General features: G+C 44.2%; 2 protein-coding genes across 3 annotated transcripts in view; one reads left to right on the forward strand and one right to left on the reverse strand.

Moving 5' to 3' along the window:
* Nucleotides 1–13,818, forward strand: part of PLEKHH1 (pleckstrin homology, MyTH4 and FERM domain containing H1) — a 53,784-nt gene extending 39,966 nt beyond the window's left edge. Inside the window, exons 21-29 of the mRNA XM_037395669.1 lie at nucleotides 703–880; nucleotides 1,293–1,448; nucleotides 4,088–4,188; nucleotides 6,006–6,147; nucleotides 7,037–7,179; nucleotides 8,290–8,419; nucleotides 9,971–10,057; nucleotides 10,596–10,742; nucleotides 11,047–13,818. Of these exons, the coding sequence (XP_037251566.1) occupies nucleotides 703–880; nucleotides 1,293–1,448; nucleotides 4,088–4,188; nucleotides 6,006–6,147; nucleotides 7,037–7,179; nucleotides 8,290–8,419; nucleotides 9,971–10,057; nucleotides 10,596–10,742; nucleotides 11,047–11,223 (1,261 nt within the window). The 3' untranslated portion in view covers nucleotides 11,224–13,818. The remainder of the gene's footprint in view (nucleotides 1–702; nucleotides 881–1,292; nucleotides 1,449–4,087; nucleotides 4,189–6,005; nucleotides 6,148–7,036; nucleotides 7,180–8,289; nucleotides 8,420–9,970; nucleotides 10,058–10,595; nucleotides 10,743–11,046) is intronic.
* A 1,092-nt stretch (nucleotides 13,819–14,910) lies between these two features.
* On the reverse strand, nucleotides 14,911–22,289 carry PIGH (phosphatidylinositol glycan anchor biosynthesis class H). Of its 2 annotated transcripts, none has more exons than XM_037394091.1 (4): nucleotides 21,712–22,289; nucleotides 19,624–19,740; nucleotides 18,805–18,888; nucleotides 14,911–16,190 (listed from the first exon to the last, which is right to left on the reverse strand). In XM_037394091.1, the coding sequence occupies exons 1-4, from the start codon at nucleotides 21,886–21,888 to the stop codon at nucleotides 16,089–16,091; spliced, it is 480 nt and encodes a 159-aa protein (XP_037249988.1). In that variant the 5' UTR covers nucleotides 21,889–22,289; the 3' UTR covers nucleotides 14,911–16,088. The 2 variants fall into 2 exon arrangements, with proteins under 2 accessions (XP_037249988.1, XP_037249986.1); XM_037394089.1 differs by having other exon boundaries at nucleotides 19,531–19,740; nucleotides 21,712–22,270.
* Between the last annotated feature and the right edge of the window lie 724 nt (nucleotides 22,290–23,013).

Here is a 23,013-nt window from a genome sequence, read left to right on the forward strand (position 1 = left end):
TTCAGTTTCAGAATTTATGCAGAATATGCATTCTTAACATTTTTGCAAAAGGTGTAATTGACTGTTCTTGCCTGGCTTTAGACACACATCCTTTTGGTGCTGTTCAATAGAGCATTCTCTTCAGTAAACTGAGCACATTAATAACTATCCCTATACTGTACTGAACTGTCAACAAATCTGAGCCTGCTTTGAATCTCTGTTGAGTCTCTTGATTGGTAGATAGGGTTAATACATGGAAACTTATGGTTTGTATAACCATGTAAGTTGATAAACATATAACCCTGTAAGCGAGACTAATGCATTGCAACTTATTAATACTTACCAGGACTCAACATGATAGTAACTAAATTCTGCTGGCATGACAGTGAGTTTGAAGGTGAACTGGTCTTGGTTTAATGGATGCTATGATGGCAGCAGGGTACAGAAGAGGATATTCCTATGCTATGTCCAGTCCAGCTAGGAGCAGGGAATGCTCTTGTGCTTCCTAGAATCCGTTGTCTACCTTAATTTTACAGTTCCTTGGAGCTTAGGTTTGTGTTGTAGCTTTTCACTTGAGCTGTTGGGATGAACCGGGATATCTGCAGAGATGTATCTTTGCTTGAGCAAAAGCCTAAGGGAGGAATGCTTTGTCATGGCATGGGAAATGGAAGAGGACATGGCATTTGAAGCATATTTGTGATTTATCTGCACTTCTTCACCTAGGAGTGAAATAGGCAAGTATGCCATCTACTGCCAGAGATCAGTAGACCGCACTGTGCAGACTGGTGAGCGGGAAGCCAAGCCCTCCCGGATGGAGATTGTGTCCATCCTGCTGAGAAATCCCTACCACCACTCACTCCCCTTCAGCATCCCAGTGCACTTCATGAATGGAACCTACCAGGTGAGCCACCACAGCTTCCTTTCTTCTGGGCACTAGAGGACTGCACTGTAACCTGCCTCCTTCATGTGAGTAGGAAGCACCATGGTGTTTAATACACGTCAGATACTGAGAGATACACTGTTTCTCCTCCTTGCCATTTTAGCCTTTTTTTCTGAGAAAAGGAAAGGAATCCAGCCCCAGCTCTATAGGTCTTAGGAATAAAAGGTAGCTGGGGAAAAGGGAGAGATGTCATAAGTGACTCAGTAACTGAGAAAGAATGCAGTGTGAAGGGAGACAATATGCAGGTGCTGTCACTGGAGTTGGCAATCAATCCTGAGACATCAGACTAGGAAACCAGGCTGCACTAGTTATGATGCCCATCAATGTCATGTTTACTGAAAGTTATCCTCAACTAACTCCTCTTCCATTGCAGGTTGTGGGTTTTGATGGTTCCTCAACAGTTGATGAATTCATCCAGCGACTGAACCAGGAGACAGGAATGAGGAAGCCATCCCACATGGGATTTTCTCTGTTCACAGATGATCCCTCTGGCAGGAATTTGGAACACTGTCTGCAGGGTAACATGAAGGTATATTGTTTTTCCCTCTGCTACATTCAGCATACATCTTTAAAGAGCTGCTAAGTAGCTAATGATTTTTTCTTAATGCAGCAAGACCAAATACACTTGGGTATGGTCTACCAAGGTTAGTATTCAGAGATCAGATATTAATTCTTGCACTTGGGTCACAACAGCCTCACACAATGCTACAGGCTTGGGGAAGAGCAGCTGGAAAGCTGCCTAGTGGAAAAAGGACTTGGGGATATTGGTCCACAGCTGGCTGAACATGAGCCAGCAGCGTGCCCAGGTGGCCAAGAAGGCCAAGAGCATCCTGGCTTGTATCAGAAATACTGTGGCCAGCAGGACTAGGGGAGTGGTTGTACCCCTGTACTCAGCACTGGTGAGTCCACACCTCGAATCGTGTGTTGAGTTTTGGTCACCTCACTGCAAGAAAGACATTGAGGTGCTGGAGCCTGTCCAAAGAAGGGCAACAAACCTGGTAAAGGGTCTAGAGAACAAGTCTTATGAGGAGCTGCTGAGGGAACTGGGGAGAAGAGAAGACTCAAGGGGGGAGACATTATTGTTCTCTATAACTACCTGAAAGGAGGCTGTAGAGAGGGGAGTACTGTCAGTCTTTTCTCCCAAGGACGAAGTGATAGGACAAGAGGAAATGGCCTCAAGTTGTGCCAGGGGAAGTTTAGACTGGATATTAGAAAAAATTTCTTCACTGAAAGGGTTTGTCAAGCATTGGAACAGGCTGCCCAGGGGAGTGGCTGAGTTGCCATCCCTTGAAGCATTTAAAAGATGTGTCGGTGCGGCCCTCAGGGACATTTAGTGGTGGTCTTGGCAGTGCTAGGTTAATGGTTGGACTCAATCTTAAAGGTCTTTTCCAATCTAAATGATTCTATAATTAACTCAGTCTAGTCTGAGATCCTAGTTAAGACAAAGCATGTTCCGTTTTAGTAGGTGATAAATTGGTCAATTTTTTAAAACTCTTTAACTTTAGCACATATTAAAGTTTAATTTGTCTTGACTACAAAATTAAAACATGACTGAGCTAGCTAGCATGATCAGGTATCACAACTAACATCAAATGTGACACTTCTAATTGAGACAAATTTATGTTAGGCTGTGAGTCTCTTGGCATGTCTGTGTAAATTACTACATAATCCAATAAATGGATCTCCTTGCTATCTCCAGATAACTCAGGCTTTCATTGTTGATGAGTGTACTTGGGAAAGAAAGCTCTACTGAGCATGCCTTCACTTTAAAAAAGAGAGGAGTGCCTCAGATCAAGGGAAAAAGAAAGCAGATAAAGTATTAACATCTGTGTCTTTCATATGGAGATTTTTACCCATGCTACAGCTGGATGACTGCCTTGAGTGAGCAGGCTAGCAGCCGTGAATGAGACACGTCGGATTTGGGTACAAATGTGGGAGAACAATTTGTCATACAACACTGATGGAGGAACAGTGGTACTGGGAACTTTGAAGATGCCCCGGTACCTGTAAGGAACATAAACATTCAGTTCTACACAGCATAAAATTTCATATTGGGCAATGAAGGGATAAGATACCAATAATTTAAAATTAGATTTTTTGAAGAGGAAACTACCACAGACAGTGCCAAATTTTATATTTTACTTTCATGGCCTAATATAGATCAGATAATCTGGAGCTTTGCTAGTAATTGAACCACCATTTGGAGAGATGAGATATTAAACGAAGGAGACTGAGACAATCAAAGGTATCACTTTTACTGGTTATTAACTGGTTATTATTTACTTGCCAAGGCAACCTCAATAGCTGCTTAAGGGAGGATTAGAATATCTGATTATGTATTTAATGTGGCTGCTTATGTTCGCATTCCTTTTATTGAGATACTATCAGAAGAGAAGCAGAGGCCTTTATTAGACCACTGGTAAAAGGACTGGAACAACCAACAGGAGCTGAATGGATCAAGGAAATTAATCATGCCATTACTAAAAATATGTCTGAGTTACAAAGGTGGAATCTAGGATCAAATATACCCAAAGTTCAGACATTCACATCCAAGAGTTTGGTTTAGCCATGCATGTAGACAGCTGCTCTTCAGAAGATACGTTAGTGCTTTAATTTGGCTCAGGAGGGCACTTTTGAAGCAAACTTACCAATCATTCTTATTAATCATGCTTTGTTTCGCATTAAGGAGCAATCTTAGAGAGCACAAAATGGATCCTTTGTACATGAAATGTGAACTGGAAGGTGTGATCCAACACAGTAGTGGGCTTTCACGCCATTTGATAAGACCAAAGCTAGTGCAAAGGAAAAACCCTTTGAAACTCATGTAGCGTGGGCATGGAGTCTTAGGAACAGGTGTTTCACTGTGCAGCTCTGCTCCTCCTGAGGTTTGCTACTTGCTAACATAGATGTAGCCACAGAGTTGCTACCAGACCAGAACACGTGTGCTCCCAGCTGATTAGAGCTGGAGTTTTCAGTTGGAAGGCTTTGATTTTTACATACTGTGCAACAGAAAAAGGAATCATCGCTTCTGGCTGTGTTTATGCTGATCCAGTCTGTTTCTTTATTTTCTGTGTTCTGCAACACTTTTTTCACTTATTTTCCCCTCAAGCCTTGACTATGCGTTTCACCTCAGTTTGTCTCTCCTCTCTCCGTGGTATTTTTTTAAAGATCTGTGATATCATTTCTAAATGGGAACAAGCCTTAAAAGAATTGCATCCTGGGAAATATGAAGGTGGCACAAGAATTGTGAAGTTAACCTATAAGAACAGGTACTGTGATTTGTTGGTTGGCCTCACTACTGCTGTTAATTAAATATTTCTATACTGCATATATCTCTGTAGATGTCCAGTAACTGATAGTAAAAAAATAGTACTGTTAGTGCCAAAACTAGCTAAGATTCATTCAAATCCTACATGAGATGTGTTGATTTTTGTGTGTGGTACATGTATAAAAGAGGGTATATGGCTTAGAGGTAAAACCCAAACCATTTTGCAATAGCAGAACAGATTTAAAATAAGTGAAGAACTAGCTGTAGCACAGTGAGACATACTTGGCACAATTTCATTTGCCTAGATCCTAAAACATAATTAAATAACATGGGTTAGGTGAGAGGAAAAGAGACCTGGGGGGAAAATCACCAGTAAAAACGAATAGGCTGAAACTTGCAATTAAGTGAAGTATCACAAAGATTAAAAAGATAGAAGAACAATGTTCTAAATCACATGAGCTGTAGAAGAGACATGTAGTAGCAGTGCCCAGACTTTATAAAGAAAGAAATGTTAAAAGTTAGATGACGAGAGATGGTAGAGAAGGAAAGTACAAGACAAAGATCTAAATCAAAAACTGGAACGTCGTTTCATCACTTGTAATACAGACAGGAATTCTGAATTAGTGAATGAAGAGCTGTGTATGAGAACAAGGAACAGCTTTCTGCATGTGAAGTCTCTTTGCAGACAAAACAAAGGCCACCCCAAAACCAAAAAGAGACAGGGTTCTGCATTGAATGTATGAAGATTTTGTTGAGTGTAGTGGTGGAAACAAATTTCTGTCAGCTTTGTTAGTTGGTATAACAGAGGTGGAAGAAGTTGCTGTTTTTGACCCAGAAGGCAGTGTTTTTGAAAGTGTCAGGAGTGAAACTTTGTGGTATTATTTTATTGGACTGGAATGTGCCTAGATTGGACAGCAAGGATGTTTTGATAAGGCCTTTCCAAGGTTGGGCTGTGCGAACATCGAGGACTCTGATAAGACGTGATAAGGTCGATATGGTCCTAATGGTGTTATCAATTTTACAGTGACATAAAAATAAACTGATCCACTGGAATTAATATCTTGTGTAGTATTGTGGAATATATCATCATAGATGCAGCTTTGAATTAATATATGAATTAGATGGTGTGGGCTGTAAATAGGCATGCATGAGGAGTGGTTCTGGGAAGCGTTCCCCAAGCAGATATCTCTAACCCCCGTTAGTCATCCTGCTATACCAGGTCAAAGAAATGGCAAGTGTGAAGGGAATAAAAAATAGTAGGAAGCTTTGATTTTCAAGAATGCCTCTTCAATTTTTGAAATAAAACCTGCTAACTGGGTCTCTTATTTTCTGCTGAAGCAAACAGACAGAAGACTTTTTTAGTAACAATACCAGTGTAAGTGGTCAAAACAAAGCTGACAAAAATAACAAGACTACAATACTGCCATGTAGAAGTTTATATGTGTAGAGCAGAGTAGTTCTGTACTCTGTGATAAACAGGGAAGGCCATATCTTAAATATTACCTGTCTATGCTTGATAGCGATGGACAGACACTGATTTACCTTAGTTTAATAAGGCTTCACTGTCTTGAAGTGGTTGGCTTACAGAATTCAAATGGCTTCAAAAGCTAGAAGGCATGTTTTGAGTTGCCCAAATCTTGTCCATAAGGGAAGCACCTCGGCTTCCAAATCTCTGTCCAGTACCTCTGCAATACACGAAGTTCACTTTGGAGAAGGAGGAGGAAAAAACCCACAACCTACTTTTATTTATACTCACTTTGATCAAAGTTCCCACCTCTGCTTTCAGTTCACAATATCTTTTTACCTTCTGCTTTTTAGGCTATATTTTCGGAGCCAGGCCAAAGGTGAGACAGACCGTGAGCGGTTGCTACTGGCCTTCCAAGTCAGCAATGAAATAGCCAATGGAAGGTTTCCTGTAAATAAGGAATTAGCTCTGGAAATGGTGGCTCTGATGGCTCAGGTGAGTATGACTATGGGCAGAAATCCTTTTGCCCTCCAGGGACTTCAGCTATACGCTGAATATCTTTGACTAAGCAGCTATCTTTTACATCAAAAGTGTTTTCTCTTATCAAACAGTCTGAGATGTACCATGCAATTATACCAGCATACGTGTGTTATTACAACACCTTTTGCTGCAGGGAAATTTGCTATGGGAGTGCTTCTCCTTTCCTTCTGAAGGAAAATATTGGAAAAAACAGTGAAGCTGGACTATCCCAGAACTGCTCCAATGAGTGCCTTAGTAGAGATATGGAAATAGTATCACTACTGAAATTCCATTAATAGTAAAACCTTTCCCTGTTGCACTGCCAATAGCCTCTTACTCAGGAAGAGCGTCTTGTGGGACCCTGCATTAGACCTCCAGGCTTGCATTTAGCATTTTATCACATAAAACATACAGTGTGGGTTGTGGGCATGATAAGCAGAATAATAGTTTCTTTCTAAGCTGAAACTGCTTGTTGCATTTGTTAAAGCAGTGTAAACTGAGATGAAGAGGCTGGGAACATTGTCCAAACTATTTACAAATACACTGTTGTTTTAACTGGCCAATTGACAATAAACCCCAAAAGCTTGGCAGCTACACAGAAGGGTCTCCCTACAAAAAGTAGCTGGCTGATACCTTGTTTCACATTCTTAGATCAGTAAAGAATTCCCTGGGCAGTCATGTCCTTCGTAATTGCTCTGTTGTATACCTTTACTATGGTAAATACTGTAGACAAAATTCCCCAGCCTAATGGTGTCTTTTTGCGTGACTAATAAATATAGTAGTTATCGGTATGGGAATTCATGGAATGTTCTACTGCACAAAAAACCCCATAGTTCTGGTGCTATTAACTATAATGTTGTCTTAGGTGGAATATGGGGATTTGGATCGAACAGGATCTTCAAGTCCTGGGGGAACATCACAATTGAAAATGCAGCATCTTCTCCACCAGGTCTTAGATAAATTCTACCCCAAACGCTACAAGCAAAACATTACTCATGAACAGCTGAGGTAAAATGTTGGTTCTTCTATACTTTGCACTGAAAACAAATTTACCTGCAAAATTCTGTCATTACATTTAAGAAATTTCAAGAATCCCTGTCAAGATTATTTTATGTAGAAACTTAAAACACAAGTGTCAGGGAAAGGTTCCTTTAAAAGAAAATAGCAGTTAATTAATATAAAAAGAGCCCAAATCACCAACTAAGTTTCCCCTAGACAAGAAGTTTAAGCCTTTCACTTCCAAATTAGGCATCTCAGTTCCAATAAACTCTAACCTAAGCCTAAGATGAGTTCCGTTTCTCAGTTTTAGTTTTACCATTCCCCCGAGTGTCCATTGAATCCAGATGCCTAATAATTGCGATGGGCTATAAAACCAGCTTATATGGGCTGCTTCAGGCCATGCAGTAATTCTGGTAGGACATATTTTGGCCGGGCTTTCTGATATTCTGACTTGGAAGTTCTTACACGCAATGCAGAGATCTCAAATACTCAAGTACAGAATTCAGATGCTGCCATGGATTGCAGCTCTAGCTTTTAAAGAGAGAGAACGGTCATCTTCCAGACGCAGTGGTAGATCTAACACAGTTACCTCCCTTTGGAAGCAAATTCAATATGCCCGTAGCAAGACAGCTGCCAAACCATCCCTAGTGAGCCAAATCAGGGGGTTGGAACTAAATCTTTAAGGTCTCTTCCAACCCAAACCATTCTATGGCTCTAGATACCGTGGTTCCATACAGAGCATACTACAGGCATGATGAAGTTGAGAGTATAATTGAACGTGAAGACAGGCTGGGCAGGATTTTTTCTGTAACAGCTGCCTGAGTGTTTGTAGTTACAGTTGTTTAATATATACACCAGTGAGCAACCCATATGTAACTGGGATTCCTGGATATTGCAGTATAACTAGTAGTAAAATAATTGTGGAAGTAGAGAAAATGCTAAAAGAAACTCAGGTTGTACAGTGATCATAAACTGACAGCAGTAGCAGCCCTGTCCGTAGTGCTGTATAGAACAGCCCTTTTGGAGTAAGAGGTACATTTATTAACTGTTGTAATTTTACTCACCTTTGCTTGGAAGACATTAGTATATAATGCTGCCTTGTGTCTTGGATTCTGAAAGGCAACTGGCTGACAGGCTGGCAACGAAGTGGATGGTGCTGCAGGGATGCTCTCCACCAGAATGTGTTCGGATTTATTTGACAGTGGCCCGGAAATGGCCTCTCTTTGGAACAAAAATATTTGCTGCTAAGGTAACTGGAGCGTACTTTTTTCTGTTCCTGAGAGTGAACTATCAGAGCAGAGATAGACCTATGATCTCTGGTAACATGGGTTGAAAATGCTTCTGCTTCAGTAAGGGAAAAAACCTGAATACGCAGCTCTGGTACCACGTAGGTTTAGAAAGAACAAAGAGAAATAGGTGCTGAACACCAGGGGTTGCTAGTGTGCAGTAAATACATACAGAAGGTTTCCTGGCTGCAGCGGTCGATCATAATGCTGGGTAACACCTCTCTTTACAAACCTTGCCAAAGCTTTCGCGGGCAGAAATTTCGCCGGGCATCAAGGCTGCAATGACAGTTTTAAAAATACCATTTACATACCACTGGGAGGGTGAAAGGGAAAAGACCCCCATAAATCACACCTGGTGACTGATGCTAGCTAAAAGGAAAATGGAGCTGGCTGCTTTCCTTGTCCCACAAGAGAGGCAAGCACTGCTAATGTCCTGTTGCAGAAACAAAATCTAAAGTACATATTGGGTAGGCTGCCAGCCCACAGGCATCAGTGAGACAGCAAAGAACAGCTGGAGGGAATACTTCTCCCAGTAGCTTGTACCATCCCCTCAGCCCATCCCAGGCTAGAGCTCTGTACCTTGCTACCATTGCCTGAACTAATGTCTTGGCACACAGCAGCTGTCTGAGAAATCTTGTTTTGGCATTAACCGTCCTCCCCAACCCAGCAGCAACCTCCTCAGGTGAGCTTCAGAGAGGTCTTGGTCATGGTTCCATGCCCCTTGCTTTGAAGTCAAAGCTCCTGTAGTTATGGAATAAAGTCTAAGGATGAAAGGGACCTCTTGAGTAAATATACAAGAAGTTTTTGAGTAGATATTTATTTCCACTGCCAGGAGTAAAAGCAGAAGAGTTTACTGGTATTTGAGGTTACTGACACTGAAGAATCAGAATATAGAACAGTTCCACCCAGAGTTTAAATAGTTGATACTTGTGGCGATTAACTTTTTATTTTATCACTTTTCAGTAGTTAAACAGCAAAGCCTACGGCATTAGCCATGTAGTAGCAGGTTACCAGGAAAAAATCATGTAATGAACGGTAACAACACCTAACTCATCTTTAAGAGATAATTGATACAAATCTGTCAAAATCTGCAAGAAAGAAAATTGCATTGATGTGATGGTGCCGGGTGCACTGGTATTACAGAAACCAACAGGCTTCTCTGCCTGCCTGCATGACGGGAGTAGTCTAAGACCCAGAGCAGAGCAGAACTGCTGTTTTGTTGCTCTGTCCTAGCATTTCCTTCAGTCTTAACTACACCAAATGGAATTTAATTAATCTCAAAGCCTTTGTTATTATTACATCTCTTGTGCCACTAGTCCCAAAATTCTATGTGAATCTGAAAATGTTATTCCAGTTGTTGAGCAAAGTCCTCTTAAAAATCAAACCAGGTCAGACCAGTAAGCCTATAGAATTCTCTCTCATCTTCACTTTATCCTTAAACCCCAAGATTTACATCAAAAGTCTTTGTGTGGTGATCAAGAAATATCTGAATTAATGATTTTCTTTCTCTCTAGCCTATTTTGCCTTCCTCATTGGAAGACTGTCCAGTCTGGATAGCTGTGAATGAAGATGGTGTCAGCATACTGGATTATAATACTATGGTAGGGTGAGGAACATTGTTTAAGAAAATAACTTGCCTCCCACAGAAAGACATTCCCCTGAGTCCACTTAAAGTCACCGAAAGTTTGTCTTTAACTTCAAATGGATCCAGAAGTTACTTTGTAGAACTCGGAGATGAGGGAAGTCAGTGCTATGTCTGAATACTACACAAACACAGGAAAATTACAGCTATGGTGTAAGGCAGGGTTTCATGAAACAGCTCACCACCGCCTCTGATGGGCAGCAAACGTGCTCATTCATCTTGCAAAATCTCAGCGGGATGTGCTTTACTACTGCCATCTGGGGTATAACAAGGTTTGGAGTATTGTTCTGAAGCAGTGAGGCACTGAGCAAGCTAGGAGAAAACTAGCACTGCAGTTCTCACCTGAGCCTCTCTGCCAGCTTTACCTACACAGCCACTTACCTATACTGCCTGTTACCCCTGGAGATCCGGTGTTCTTGCAGGAAGTAACGACTATTAAAGGTAGCCATTTTTTCTGTTACGGAACTATTGACTCTCACACTCTCTGTTGTCTGCAGCACTTGAAAGTCTCTTACTCGTACTCCTCTGTGCTGACCTTTGGAGGCTGTCGAGATGACTTCATGATTGTAGTCAGTCAAATGAAAGAAAGGAGTTCTGGAAAAAACAGCACTGAAAAACTCCTTTTCACAATGCCAATTCCAAAGGTAATTATAAAATTAACAGTGAGTTTCTTTCCAGCTGGCAGCATCATAGCTGGGCATTTTGTACAAGCCCTGGGGACTGGTACTTGTCGGTGCTGCAGTAGCTATATACCTTCAATAAATCCCCTGTAAGCTGGAGCCTTTAATCAAGAGACTTATTCTACCTAACTCTTAAAGACAGACCTTCATTTCAAAACCAAAAAATTCCATCTGAGAAAACCATTTGCAAAAGCTATGGCAGTCAATAGGTTCTAAAAATCAAAAGGCACTCTTACCTCTAATGGACTTAATTTTCTTTTTTCTGTAGATTGTTGAAGCAACGCTTCTTATTGCAAGCTACATTAACTACCGATCAACACCTTCACTCCTGTCTTCTGCACAGCCCTCCCGAAGCAAAACACCTGCTAACAAGCTCTGGGAGACAGAAAGCCGCCGCTTTTTTCCTTCCGTTCCCCGAAGCACTAAGGGGCCCACTCTGCTCTGAGGCTGCATTCCAAATGACTTCGGGGATTTGGGTTTTTTGTTTGTTTGGGGGTTGGTTTTTGGTGGGTTTTTTGCACCACTCTGTACTGCATTGCAGACTGCTACGATTGCGATGGTTACACCTTACTTCAATGCAGGCTTTGACTTTTTCCGTAATAATAGACAAAGTTCCTTAGTGGGTAGAGGCAGTGTCCTTTCTTCTAACAAAAGTGTTGATTTTGGGGACTGTGCAGGAGTTTCCTTTCCATGCTACGCTCCATCCAAAATACCACTCCTCAGGTCATGTGCCTGCACTGTGCTCCAGTCACATTACATCTGCTCTTTCTTTGCACCCATTTTTCTTCCATCTCCTGATCTTACTGCTTTGCTTACAAGCACATGATGTTCCTTTGATCCCTCCCCTTTCCAGCTTTCAGAAGACTGAAACTTTCCAGCTCCTTGCTCCAGACATGAAAGAAAGAAAACACTGTTGAGAAGGAAGAGAAACTAAACTGACAAGAATAATTCTGATGCAAGTCAAGGGTAATTTCAGACCTGAAATAGGGAGCATAGAGTAAGAGTTCAAGAATATTTTCAATTTTAAATAAAGGTGGAAACCTAGTGCCTTTGCATGTTGAGGACTCAGAACAACTAGGACTGGAAGGACTAGAACAGTGTCAGACGATGCCCTCGCTGCTACAGGACTGATGTGTTTCAGGAGCTGGATGCTGTTGTCTACGCAATAGATGAACATTAGATCTTTGCTGCAGGGCTGAATGTGTCACATGCTCCACCGTCAGACGAGCACTTTCAAAGACTTTTTCTGTTAATCACTGTTGTAGATGTTTTGGGATGTGTTTGCAACTGCACATAATCTCAGACAAAGGAAGACAAGGCAAGCAGGTTTTGTACTTTTTCTGTCTTCCAGCAACTGGAACAGCAGATCTTCCCAAACCAGCTCTGTCATTCTGACCTGACAGAAGCTGCTCCTTTAAAACTCCTGCTTCCTTCATGCCACCACGGCAAGGAGGAGGTAGTCAGCACTTGTGTACTCAAATATTGTTCTTCTCACTTTCCTAAAGAATTTCGGGGTTTTTTTGATCTATTTCAAAGGGACTTCAATATGAGTGAGAAGATTAATGGATTTTAAATAAGTAAAAGAAAAATAGCAATTCTTCTTGAAAAAGCTAAATCTACCTGTCTTGAGTTCAGCTGTTTTGATAAGCTTTCTAAAAAAATCTAAGGAAGAACAACTGCACTTTCAAAACTTTGTAATAATTATGCATTCATGGGCAACTTTCTCCAATTAAAACAGTAGGAATCCAACCATTAGAAAGAATTCAGCAACAGCAAATCACAGCTATTTGCAAATGAACAGACCAACCATACCAGGTTGGTTTTTTACTCCCTAGTGCCTGCCACCAACCTTGAAACATCCAACTAATGCACACAGTGGAGTGCTACTTCAAGAAGTTTTTGTTTCACACTTACGGTGGGTGTAAAGCCACAAACTAAAAAAAGAGACAGACAAAAATTGCTCTGAGCAATTCCTTATCAGCGTTAAAAACATTAAAAAAAACCCCAAACCTAAACCCAAGCCACCCCACAGGGGGCTGTGGAAACAATATGGCAGACATGAGACAGAAAACAAGCAGAGACCTGATTTGCACATACTGTAACGTACCTACTTGTTACAAACTTAGGGACCAGCCCTTGAAGTTACAGAAAAGGGTAGAAGCTTTCTGAGCCAAAAACAATTTTGAGAAGGTATTTAGTGTTTTTTTCTTGGATACTTTTACGTGACTATACATCCTGATAGAGTGGTCAGCAGTATGTATTTTCTCTTTCTCGCACACCCGTACACAGAGTGATATTACAGCTACATCAGTTTGAATACAGAGCATTATTCCTCCTAACCCATCACCTATGCCTAATAGTTCCTCCGGCATCTGAAGGGCTGTTTGGCAGCCTGCTTCTTGTATCCTACCAGTAACAAAGCTGCTTCAGCATTCACTGAGCTGTCACTGGTGCTGGGGATGCTCAAGGCACAGAGGTCTCCAGCTCACAGTTCAGAGGCTGCACTTGCCTTACAGTGCTAATAACTCATGTCCTTAGAGACTTGTACCGGGGCAAACAGGAAGCAGAGATGTTGAATAAGCAAGAGCTGTCCCGATCCTCATTATTTTCTGCCATAACTGCACTTTAAATTGGGAAACGTGGCATACAAAACGTTTTTTTCTTATTTCTTAAAAATGTTCACCAATACTTGAGTATTTCAGGGACCACCCCACTCTGATGGATGCACATATACCTCCTATTTATAGCTTACCTTATTTCAAACAATCAACCAACCCTATGTAAATACCTATTTTGTATGATTCTTCGGTAGAGAACACAGTTCTAATCAATGCTTCTGGCAATGACTATTGCTGCAGCATAGAATGAGATGACAAAAGCCTTTGTTTTCTTAACTGCTGTGTGTATGTAAAGGGCTGTCTTGTTTCTGTTTTTCTTAATAAAGTGCAGTTATCATGAATTAAGCTCTGTTATTCTCAGAATGAAAGAAAGTATTTTAAAAGCCAAAATTGTCTTGATGTAAATAAAAATGGGCAAAGATTGTGTTGTGTATCCAAGCACATACCTGGTGCAAACCTGCCCTAGTCTGAGTCCTTCCTCTCTGAAGTCCTTCTTTCTCTCTTCTCTCCGCTTTAGTGGATGACTGAAGTGCGCTCCCACGGGCACAGGATGTTCATTCCTTCAAAAGGTGGCTAAAGCAATCTCTCAGACCACCTCCTGTGACGCAGCTACTTGGGCATTTCCTCAGTGCATGTTCTCAGGACTTCATGAGATTTTTACAGCACAGTCAACGTTCCCAGCACGCTCCTAAGCCCACGACTCTGTCTACTCTGCTGAGACATAATTGATTTTCTGATGTGTTCTCCCCACAGCTCGGCAGTTCTTCCTGCTGCTACAGTGCTCCTTCAAGGGCCACAACCATTTCCCCTCCCCATGAAGAAATACAACTTGGCTGAACCACGCCCCGAGCCATAGCAAGTCAAGCATCCCACATGGCTCCTAAGTCAAAGGACCTCTGTTGCAGTCATTCGCACGTGTAGTTGTGCTCCCAGGGCCTGCCACTGTTGTTACAAGCCGATTTCTGCCCCTGCCCCAACACCCGCCCTTCCCAGTTCTGCCTGGACTTGCAGCCAAACACAGTCTGTATCATGGTGCAGCTTCGCTAACTTCAGAGAGACCTACCAACTTACATCACAGCAGCACTGGCATTAAAAATCTGGCCAAGCCCAACATCTAAAATATTTATGAGCAATAAAACCATTTTAAAAATGACGTAAGCTAGACAACATTACCCAAAACCCAGTGGCACATCCCCAAGCTGCTGCCTTTCACTTGGACAACCACGCTTCCTGTGACATGAACTAACTTGCACCTTTGAAGCTTCAGGGCATAGTGAGGGGGGAAAAAAAAAAAATTAAAAATCACCTTATCTCTACCATAATACATGATGGTAGGTTGCCACATGTTTTAATTACAGATTATGCAGACAAGCAGCATACAGCATTGTTTGCAGATTAACCGTGGCCCCTAGGCTCCTGCCAACTTGCTGGTTTAGCTCTTGTTTTGACATTTAAATTGTCTCAGTTACATTACTAAGGAGTCATGGAAAAAAAAAGAGAGAAAAACATCAGTTAAAGGTTACAGTAACTTTTAGCTCATCAACAAAGAAAAATTTTCCAAGCTTAAGTTACTCCCAAGAGCACAGAGCAATAAAACTTTATTCACAAAATTACCACAATTTTCAACAAATTTTCCTCATGTTCTCAGAGCACGTGGTGGCCCTTTTCATGCCACATCTTTTCCACGTCCTGGGTCACTATGCCCCTCCCCACTCAGCAATGGGTCTACATTGTCCCAGGCTTCCTTTTGCTCCTTAGGTACTTACAGAAGTCCTTCTTGTTGCCTTTGACAAATGCCTCAACAGATTCAGCTCCAGGTGGGCTTTAGCTTTCCTAACCGCATCTCTGACAGTGTATTCCGCCCAGGTTACCTGACCCTGCTTCCACCTTCGGTGTTCAAGATTTGCCAGGAGCAACTTGCTCATCCATGCAGGCTTCCTGGCATTTCTGTCTGACCTCATGCTCGTTGGGATGGACTGTTCTTGAGCTTAGAGGAGGCGATCCTTGACTATCATTCAGCTTTCTTGGACCCCTCTTCCCTCTAGGGCCCCACCCCACGGGACTCTTTCAAACAGATCGCTGAAGAGGTCCAAGTCTGCTCTCCTATGTTTATTTCATTAAACATAATTGAATGCATCAATGTATTTTAATTTTCTGTTATTTTATTTCTGAAATTCTCCTGTGGATCAGGAAGTTACCATCCCAGCCCACACATCGGCTTCGGTATTGAGGGTGGTATACACTCCCTTCAAACAAAGGATTAAATAGAAACAAACCAAAAAGAAGACATTTTCGGCAGTCCAGCCAAGGTTGCATTATGATTTTAGCGTAATTTTCAGATCCACAAAAGAGTAAATGTTTGATGCACATTCTTGCCTCTCTTTGTCCTATTTCCCCGTAACTCTTTTCTGGAGAGGCAAGGAAAAACCTCTTCTGTCTGAATCTAAAAAGTTCTGCTCACCTTTCTTCATAGCAGAGATTTCAAGGTTCACTCCTGTGCTTGAGCTGACATTTTCTGTAAAAACTTGGTGAGTCTGTGCAGGCCTTTAGCCCTAACATCACTGTACCGCTGCACCACCTTCTACTCATCTAATCTGGAAGAAAGCCATGGGGCAGTTTTGCTTGCTTTTCCATGTGTCTCTCCGAGTCCTGCTGCAAGTTCAGGTTTGCTACCTTGATTATTTTGTTTTTACTATTTTATTCCACTTGGCTGTGGAGCTGTCTTCCTCTGCTCCAGGATTTCTTGACAACTTTTGTACACTTCTATCAAGCAGTCTAGACGTGGCTTGGAGCTCTAGAATTTAAGTCAAACAACAGAGAATCAGGCTCTGAACTGGCTGTAAAAGAGCTGGAAGGCTTTAACTTCCCACTGTGAGACTGTCAGACAGAGAAAGGAATGTGGGGGCACAAAGCTGACTATCAGGAGCATGCATGTATAAGGAATGCGACAGCAACGTGTCCATTGCCAATTAGCTTCCTCACATTAAGTCAACGGAGAATAGATTTTCCTTTTACATGGTCGTTGAGAAATAATCCATCAAACTCCAGGAGGCGTTTGATGTAAGCTGATGATATAGGAATGCAAAGCCATTCCATAAGCCACACTTGCTCTGTGACGAAAAACGTCAGTCCCTAAAGCTGTCAGGTCAAAATATATAGCACCATTCTGCATTAGCCTGGACCTCTCACCAAATCAGAAATCCTCCCCTTCCTCAGCTCACAGTTCAGTGACAGCAGGGAAGAACATCCACACCTCCCAGCTCACTAACCTATCTATTAGGCCATACGTCCTCTAGAGACCTACCAAACAGCAGGCTTCCTTACTCTAATCCAACACCCTAGAAGACCTCCACTCTGAAAAATCTACCTTCAGGACAGGCAATTTAGACACCTGCCCTTTGGCCTCTGCCACTACTGTCCACAATAGGACAATGGAAGGTTAACTGAAAATGTAACTTCATTATACACAAACAGCAAATGGTGACCAAAGTATAAGGATTTTCCATCACTTCTAACCTGGACCAGATTAAAACCAGTAAGGAGGTAAAAGTTTCCCAGTCCCATGACCTTTGAGCTCCCGAAACAGCATTACTGTGTAAAGTCCATCAATCGCCTCTCCTTGCAAGTGCTCCTTAAGAGAACAGTAAGTCAGCTCAGCACAGAAGTGCTCCCGGCCTCAGTGACACAGTAAATTGTATTTTTGCAGACTGACATAACTTAAGAGGAACCCAATGAAGGAGATGCAATAAAGTTACTAATTACTGCTCCTTCAAAACTAAGTAACACACTAACCTGCACGCTGAAGTGAGAATTACTGACAAGTCATGAATGGCAAACTAACACAGTTCTTTCTGTTCCTCCTTTGCTGGTGGAGTCAACTCTACCCATACTAAGATCTTCCATGAAAATAAAACTGTTCAGAGCTGAGCTAGAATACAAAAACCAGGAAACTACACAAATGCCAGGCTGCCTCTTTGAAGCTGGAAAGGAGCATGTATAACTAAAACCAGGTTCCTGATTGCAGCTGTCTGGAACTTACTAGTTGCTGGTTTCCAGCAAATCCATTTTTTCCCCCTTGACTATATATGAAAGACTGAATTGATATTACTGTTAGTAAACGACTTTACTAACTGGTATTATTGTTAGTAAATGTCTTTACAATTGTGGGACTGAGTTAGCATCAAGTATCAATGGAATAGTCTATTTATACCTGTAAGTATTTAGCTGAAGACTAACTGCATCCAGTCATAAACTGGATGTGGACTACAAAATGACAGTCACCAGCAGCAGGTGAATTAAGAAGCACAGAGAGGCTATAGAGCTCAGCGGCCTCAGGCCTGAAGTGCCTCTGTACTGCCCAGCACCATCAAGGATCAGGGCATTGCTGCGTTAGGCATGCACACACAGGAAGAAAACCCATCCCCAAAATGGGATTATGAACAGCCAGAACAAGTTAGCAAGAGAAGAGCAAGGGGAGGCAGGGTAACGGTAAAGCAAACAAGTTATTATACATTAAGCAAATTGCTCACAGCTTATACTGTGATCTTTGTCAACGGGTTAGACAGGGAGGTCACTCCAACAGCAAAGAGCTTTTTATGAGCACTTTTGGCACACAGAGCTCAGGGCAATGAAGCTGGTGAAGGGTCTGGAGCACAAGTCTTGTGAAGAGCAGCTGAGAGAACTGGGGTTGTCTATCCTGGAGAGGAGGAGGCTCAGGGGACACCTTATTGCTCTCCACAGCTACCTGACAGGAAGCTGTAGGCAGGTGGGGGTAGGTCTCCCAGGTAACAAGTGACAGGACAAGAGGAAACCGCCTGAAGTTACGCCAGGGTAGGTTTAGACTGGATATTAGGGAAAATTTCTTCACTGAAATGGTTTGTCAAGCATTGGAACAGGCTGCCCAGGGAGGTGGTGGAGCCACCATCCCTGGAGGTGCTTAAAAAATACATAGATGTTGTACTTAGGGACATGGTTTAGCAGAGGACTTGGCAGTCCTGGGTTAATGGTTGGACTTGATGATCTCAAAGGTCTTTTCCAATCCAAATGATTCTATGATTCTAAAAATCAACAGCGGCACAGGGCCATAGTTACAATAGTAACACCGAGCATAAGACTATACAGAAAGATGTGTGAGTTCTCAGTACCCTACGTGAGCCCAAGACTTCTAGTTCATGCAAACTCCTGGCTGGGTTCAGATTGACACAGCTCCCTGGTCTCTGAAAGGAGGGCAAGTGAAAAAAACATCCACGGTACATAGTTCCGTGAGACTTGTACCACCACCCACCCTGAAGGCCCAGCCAGGGAAAGGCAACTGTAATCAGCTACCTGCAGGGAAATAAAGATACATTTAGACAACTGGCGCACAGAGACCACTGATCTGGATTTCTCCATCATTCAGTCAAACTTACCTGAAAGAGTGGCACTACGTCAGATACTCCCTGAGGGTCTCCCGGGTCCTGGAGGAGGATGCACAGGTAGTAGATAACTTTTTGCTACAAAACAGACAGACAAAATCATCAGAGTTTGAAAATGCAATCGAACTGCCTGGAGTTATCGCAGGAAGAGGATCTATTTCAACTCACTGGGCTGAAGGCCAATCATCCCAGGCCGTAATCATGCCTACAAATTTATATCTGCAGCTTTCCTCCCTTCACACAATAAAAAAATAATTTTACCAGTGTTATTTTCTATTAAATTTTTAACCTGAAAAAAACACACACATGCTGGAAGGGCAAGGTCTGCTTTTCTATAGCTGCTTTGCAGAAAACCGCAGCAACAGGAAAAATCATCTCTTGTGTTGTCTGCCTTCTTATTTCTGTCTTGACTAGTTATGGAGTATGGCATCAGGATCTGTAACAGGATAACACCAAGAACTAAACCCACTAGCTCAGTGTCAGTGGCATTATCTAAGAGATGGATCTGGCTTTTTTATGTTACTTGTTTTGCTTGAGTTCTCCTTTAAAGGTGAGAAAACAGGTAAGAGAATAAATAGAGAAACCTGAAACAAAGCTCCTGATGCTATTAAAGCTATGGACGGTGTCATGTTTAATTGCTCTCATACATCATGCTCATGAAAATATACTGGATGTGAGTGTTCCCACAGATACACAAGCAGACAGAGTGTGTATGATTACCATATGGATGGCTTCATTGATAACCACATCTTTCACCTGACCCATCTCAATGAAGGTTGTGCTCTCTTTCCCTGAAGCATAGGATGAAGTCACCTGAATGCCAAGTGAGCCGATGACCAAGAGGGATTCCTGGTCAATTTTCACAAAGTGCAGGTATATGATCAGGCCAATCAGCGTGATGAAGATAGCAGCAGAAAGCACCATACTGTTCTGTAACACAAGCCAAGCAAAGACAGAGCTCTAGGCTTACAATTAATTGAACATGGCTTCAGAGAAAGTAAAGTTGCACAGTAAATTATAATATTAAATTATAATATTAAAGTATAATTAAAATATAATATTAAAATATAATATTAAAGCTACCATTACAAGGCAATTTTACTTAGGTGGAGTTCTTTTCTTCACCTGCCTGGCTGATATATATGTAATGAGATTTAAATCACTCTTCACAGTATGGCCTGAAAGAACTGGGAGCTGAAACTGAAAACTGCAAGAAAATTCTATTCCCTTGTAAATAAATCTCAACCCAAACCAATGGCAGCATATTGTACAAATGTCTATAGAGATGATGTCACTGGCAGAAGTGTTGTGAAATGTATACTAGAACTGAGGGTGGAGCCTCAGAGGGGAAGAAAAGTCTTATAGGACAACGCACCAACCTAGTGGTTTTCTCCTTACAAACTCCAAGTCTAAACTTGTTCAAACCTCACCCCTCTTCCTGCCTTAAATACCGATCTAAAGAACACTTGCTTTCTCCTGTGCTTTGTCTGAAGATGAACACCTTTTGCATGCTGCAGTCTTGTGACTGCTGTTACAGAATATAAAACTGATGAAACTATAGTCAACAAAAGGTCATCTGAAGGCCTGGTAATAAATCCTAAAGATCCACAACCTATTTCTGGGACATGTTTTAGAGAGCTCTAGGTCACGTACCCATGAATCCATGAATCAAAGTTATAACTGACCTAAAGGACCAGAACTGCATGGCCCTACCACCAAGCCACGCCTGCACAACCACGTGAGGTAAAGAAGCCATGGCCACATTCACACAGAAAGGGTAGGGGACTTCCCTAAAAGTCCGTAATCACAGAAAACCAGTCACGAATTAGACACTGAAATCCACACAGAGAGATACTTTCAGACCTGTTTTCCTAGCAGAAAGGAAGGATTGCAGTTGCTTGTGTACAGGCTACATGAGCACGTGTAAAACCAAGCAGGAGACCACCGGGCAGCAACCACTGGCACGGGCGTGGGCTTTTGTAACAAAACCCCCTCAGACACAGCTTCCGACTAGAGGAATGTGAAACATCTCTTTGTAGCGGAAACCGCCAATTGACTCACAATCTCTGTTTCCATGGAAAAGATTATTGAAAAATTTGAAGCACAACAGTCATAGCACTGGTCACAGTGACCAGCTTCTTCGGTCAAGCTACTGACTTTGGAGATAACTGGTCTGCAATCTGGTCCTTCCCTGCAAGTATGGGTCACAGATCCGGTACCTAATCTAATACTTTTGGGTTTATCAGCAGCTTTTGAAATCTGTGCTGCCAGGTTCTTACCGCCTCAGCTGTGAAACATGAGCTGTAGATGACATTCACTGCTCTCAGGAAAAATCGCTTTGGGGATTATCCCTCGCTCAGCCTCTTCAGTATATCCTTTGTTCCTGTTCCCGCAACTCACCTCTCCAAGTAAACGTCTGGTATTTGGGCTCACAAGAACGCGCCAGGCATCACCCCACACCCGGACAAGCCGCCACCCGGCCTGGCGGGAGGCTACAAACCCACGGAGGCACCCGGGAGCCCACCGGGCGCGGCCGGCCGGCCCTCCGGCCCTGGCCGCACAGCTCTCCGCTCACCCCGTGCCTACCGCAGCCTGCCACCGCGGCGTTCCCGGAGCACGGAGCGGCCCGGCCGCCCCTCCACCGGCCCGGCCGCCCCTCCACCGAGGCGGCCTGGCAGACGCCTGCGCGCCTCCCCTCCGGGCCGGCGGGCTCCCGGGGCACGCCGAGCCCTCGCACGCCGCCCCCCAGCCCCTGCCCACGCCTACGCCCCGGTGTGGCGCCGGGACACGGGCTCCGGGGCGCGGCCGGCTCAGGGCGGGCCCCCGCCTCACCCGGCGGCGGCGGAGCCGCGACGAGGCCCGAGGGGCGGCGGGAACCGCGGCCCGGGGAGCGGTCGGTACCTCGCTGAGCACGAAGAGCCCGTAGGCCGCCAGCCAGACGGCGGAGGTGACGGCGCTGAGCGAGCGGAGCTGCAGGCGCGGGCAGCGCACCGCCAGCTCCCGGCAGGAGGCGCTGTGCTGGCGGGGCCGCAGCGCGATGGGCGCCCCCGAGGCCGAGCGGTACCGCCGCTCCTCCATGCCGGAACCGCCGGGGAGCGGCCCGCCCGCGCGCTTCCGGCGCCTCGCGCGCCGCGGGGAGGGGAGGGGAGGGGAGGGGAGGGTGCCCCGTGACCCCCGTGCCCCCCGCCCCCAGCCACGCGCCTCGTGTGGGGGGTGCGTGTGCGCAGAGCGGTGCGGGGCCCGAAGCCGCCGCCGCGGCCCCGTAGCAGCGGGCGCCGCCTCCTGTGCCAGGCCGCCTCCCCCCCGGGCCCGGCTCCGCGGCGGCCGGTGGTGCGAGCCGGCCCCTGGGGCGCGGAGCGGAGCCGCGGGGCAGCGCGGCGGGAGCCTCAGCTGCGGCGAGCGACGGGCGGCGGCTGCGGGCCTGGCTCTGCCCCGCCGCACGGCGGCCCCCGTGCCACCGCCCCGCCGCGGGCTGCCCGCCCCCGCCCCGCTCCTGCCCCGCTCCTGCCGGGCGGTGCCGCCGGCTCCTCTCGCCGGGGCAAACCTCGGCAGGCGCCTGCCCGCAATCCTCACCGGCGCGGGGAGCTTCTGCGGCTTGCACGCGCTGATAACGCGCTGCCTGCCTCCCCTGCCCGTGCTGATAGCAGTTTTAACCAGGACGGCGTTTGGCCTGGATTTCTCTTGCCATTCCCCCCGCCCCCCCCCCTTTTGGCTTGACCAGTTCCTACTACACAGCTGTATCTTTTCGTTTGCACCATCCTTTACTACGAGCTCCTTTGGGGTGGGCTTTGTTTAGGGTGTTTCCCGCCCCCCAAGTTTAAAGCTGTTTTCTGACTCCTTGCTGTCTTAAGTACCCAATAAGCTGGAGGCTTTGGGTTGTGTATGGAGACTTAATGAGTTTTTGAATTGTGTTCTCTTCAATATTTTTCAGTTATTACTTCATATGTCTCGCCTGGCAGTGACATAAGGCTTACAGCTCTGTAATTTCCAAACCATCATCCTGGCACCTTTACTCTTTCTATTTGTTCTCCCCCTCCCACAGTGCTGGAGTGTGTCCGTTAGCTTTAATTGCAGGTAGCATCTTTCCATGAGCAATTTACTTGATTCATGGAATTTTCACAGTTCCTGGGAGGGCACTATATATATAAACCTGTTAAATTGTAAGGGCAGTGAAGGAGTCTTTAACGGACATGAGAAACCAAG

Source organism: Falco rusticolus, chromosome 7 (assembly GCF_015220075.1).
Source record: "Falco rusticolus isolate bFalRus1 chromosome 7, bFalRus1.pri, whole genome shotgun sequence".
Taxonomy (NCBI): Eukaryota; Metazoa; Chordata; class Aves; order Falconiformes; family Falconidae; genus Falco; species Falco rusticolus.

Excerpts from the sequence above, each read along its gene's own strand:
- PIGH (XM_037394089.1), bottom strand. The coding sequence starts at position 21,888 with ATGGAGGAGCGGCGGTACCGCTCGGCCTCGGGGGCGCCCATCGCGCTG. Across the intron at positions 19,741-21,711 it reads GGCTCTTCGTGCTCAGCGAG|AACAGTATGGTGCTTTCTGC; the intron begins GTACCGACCGCT and ends CTTGTGTTACAG. Across the intron at positions 16,191-18,804 it reads ACGTAGTGCCACTCTTTCAG|AGCTCCAAGCCACGTCTAGA; the intron begins GTAAGTTTGACT and ends CTTAAATTCTAG.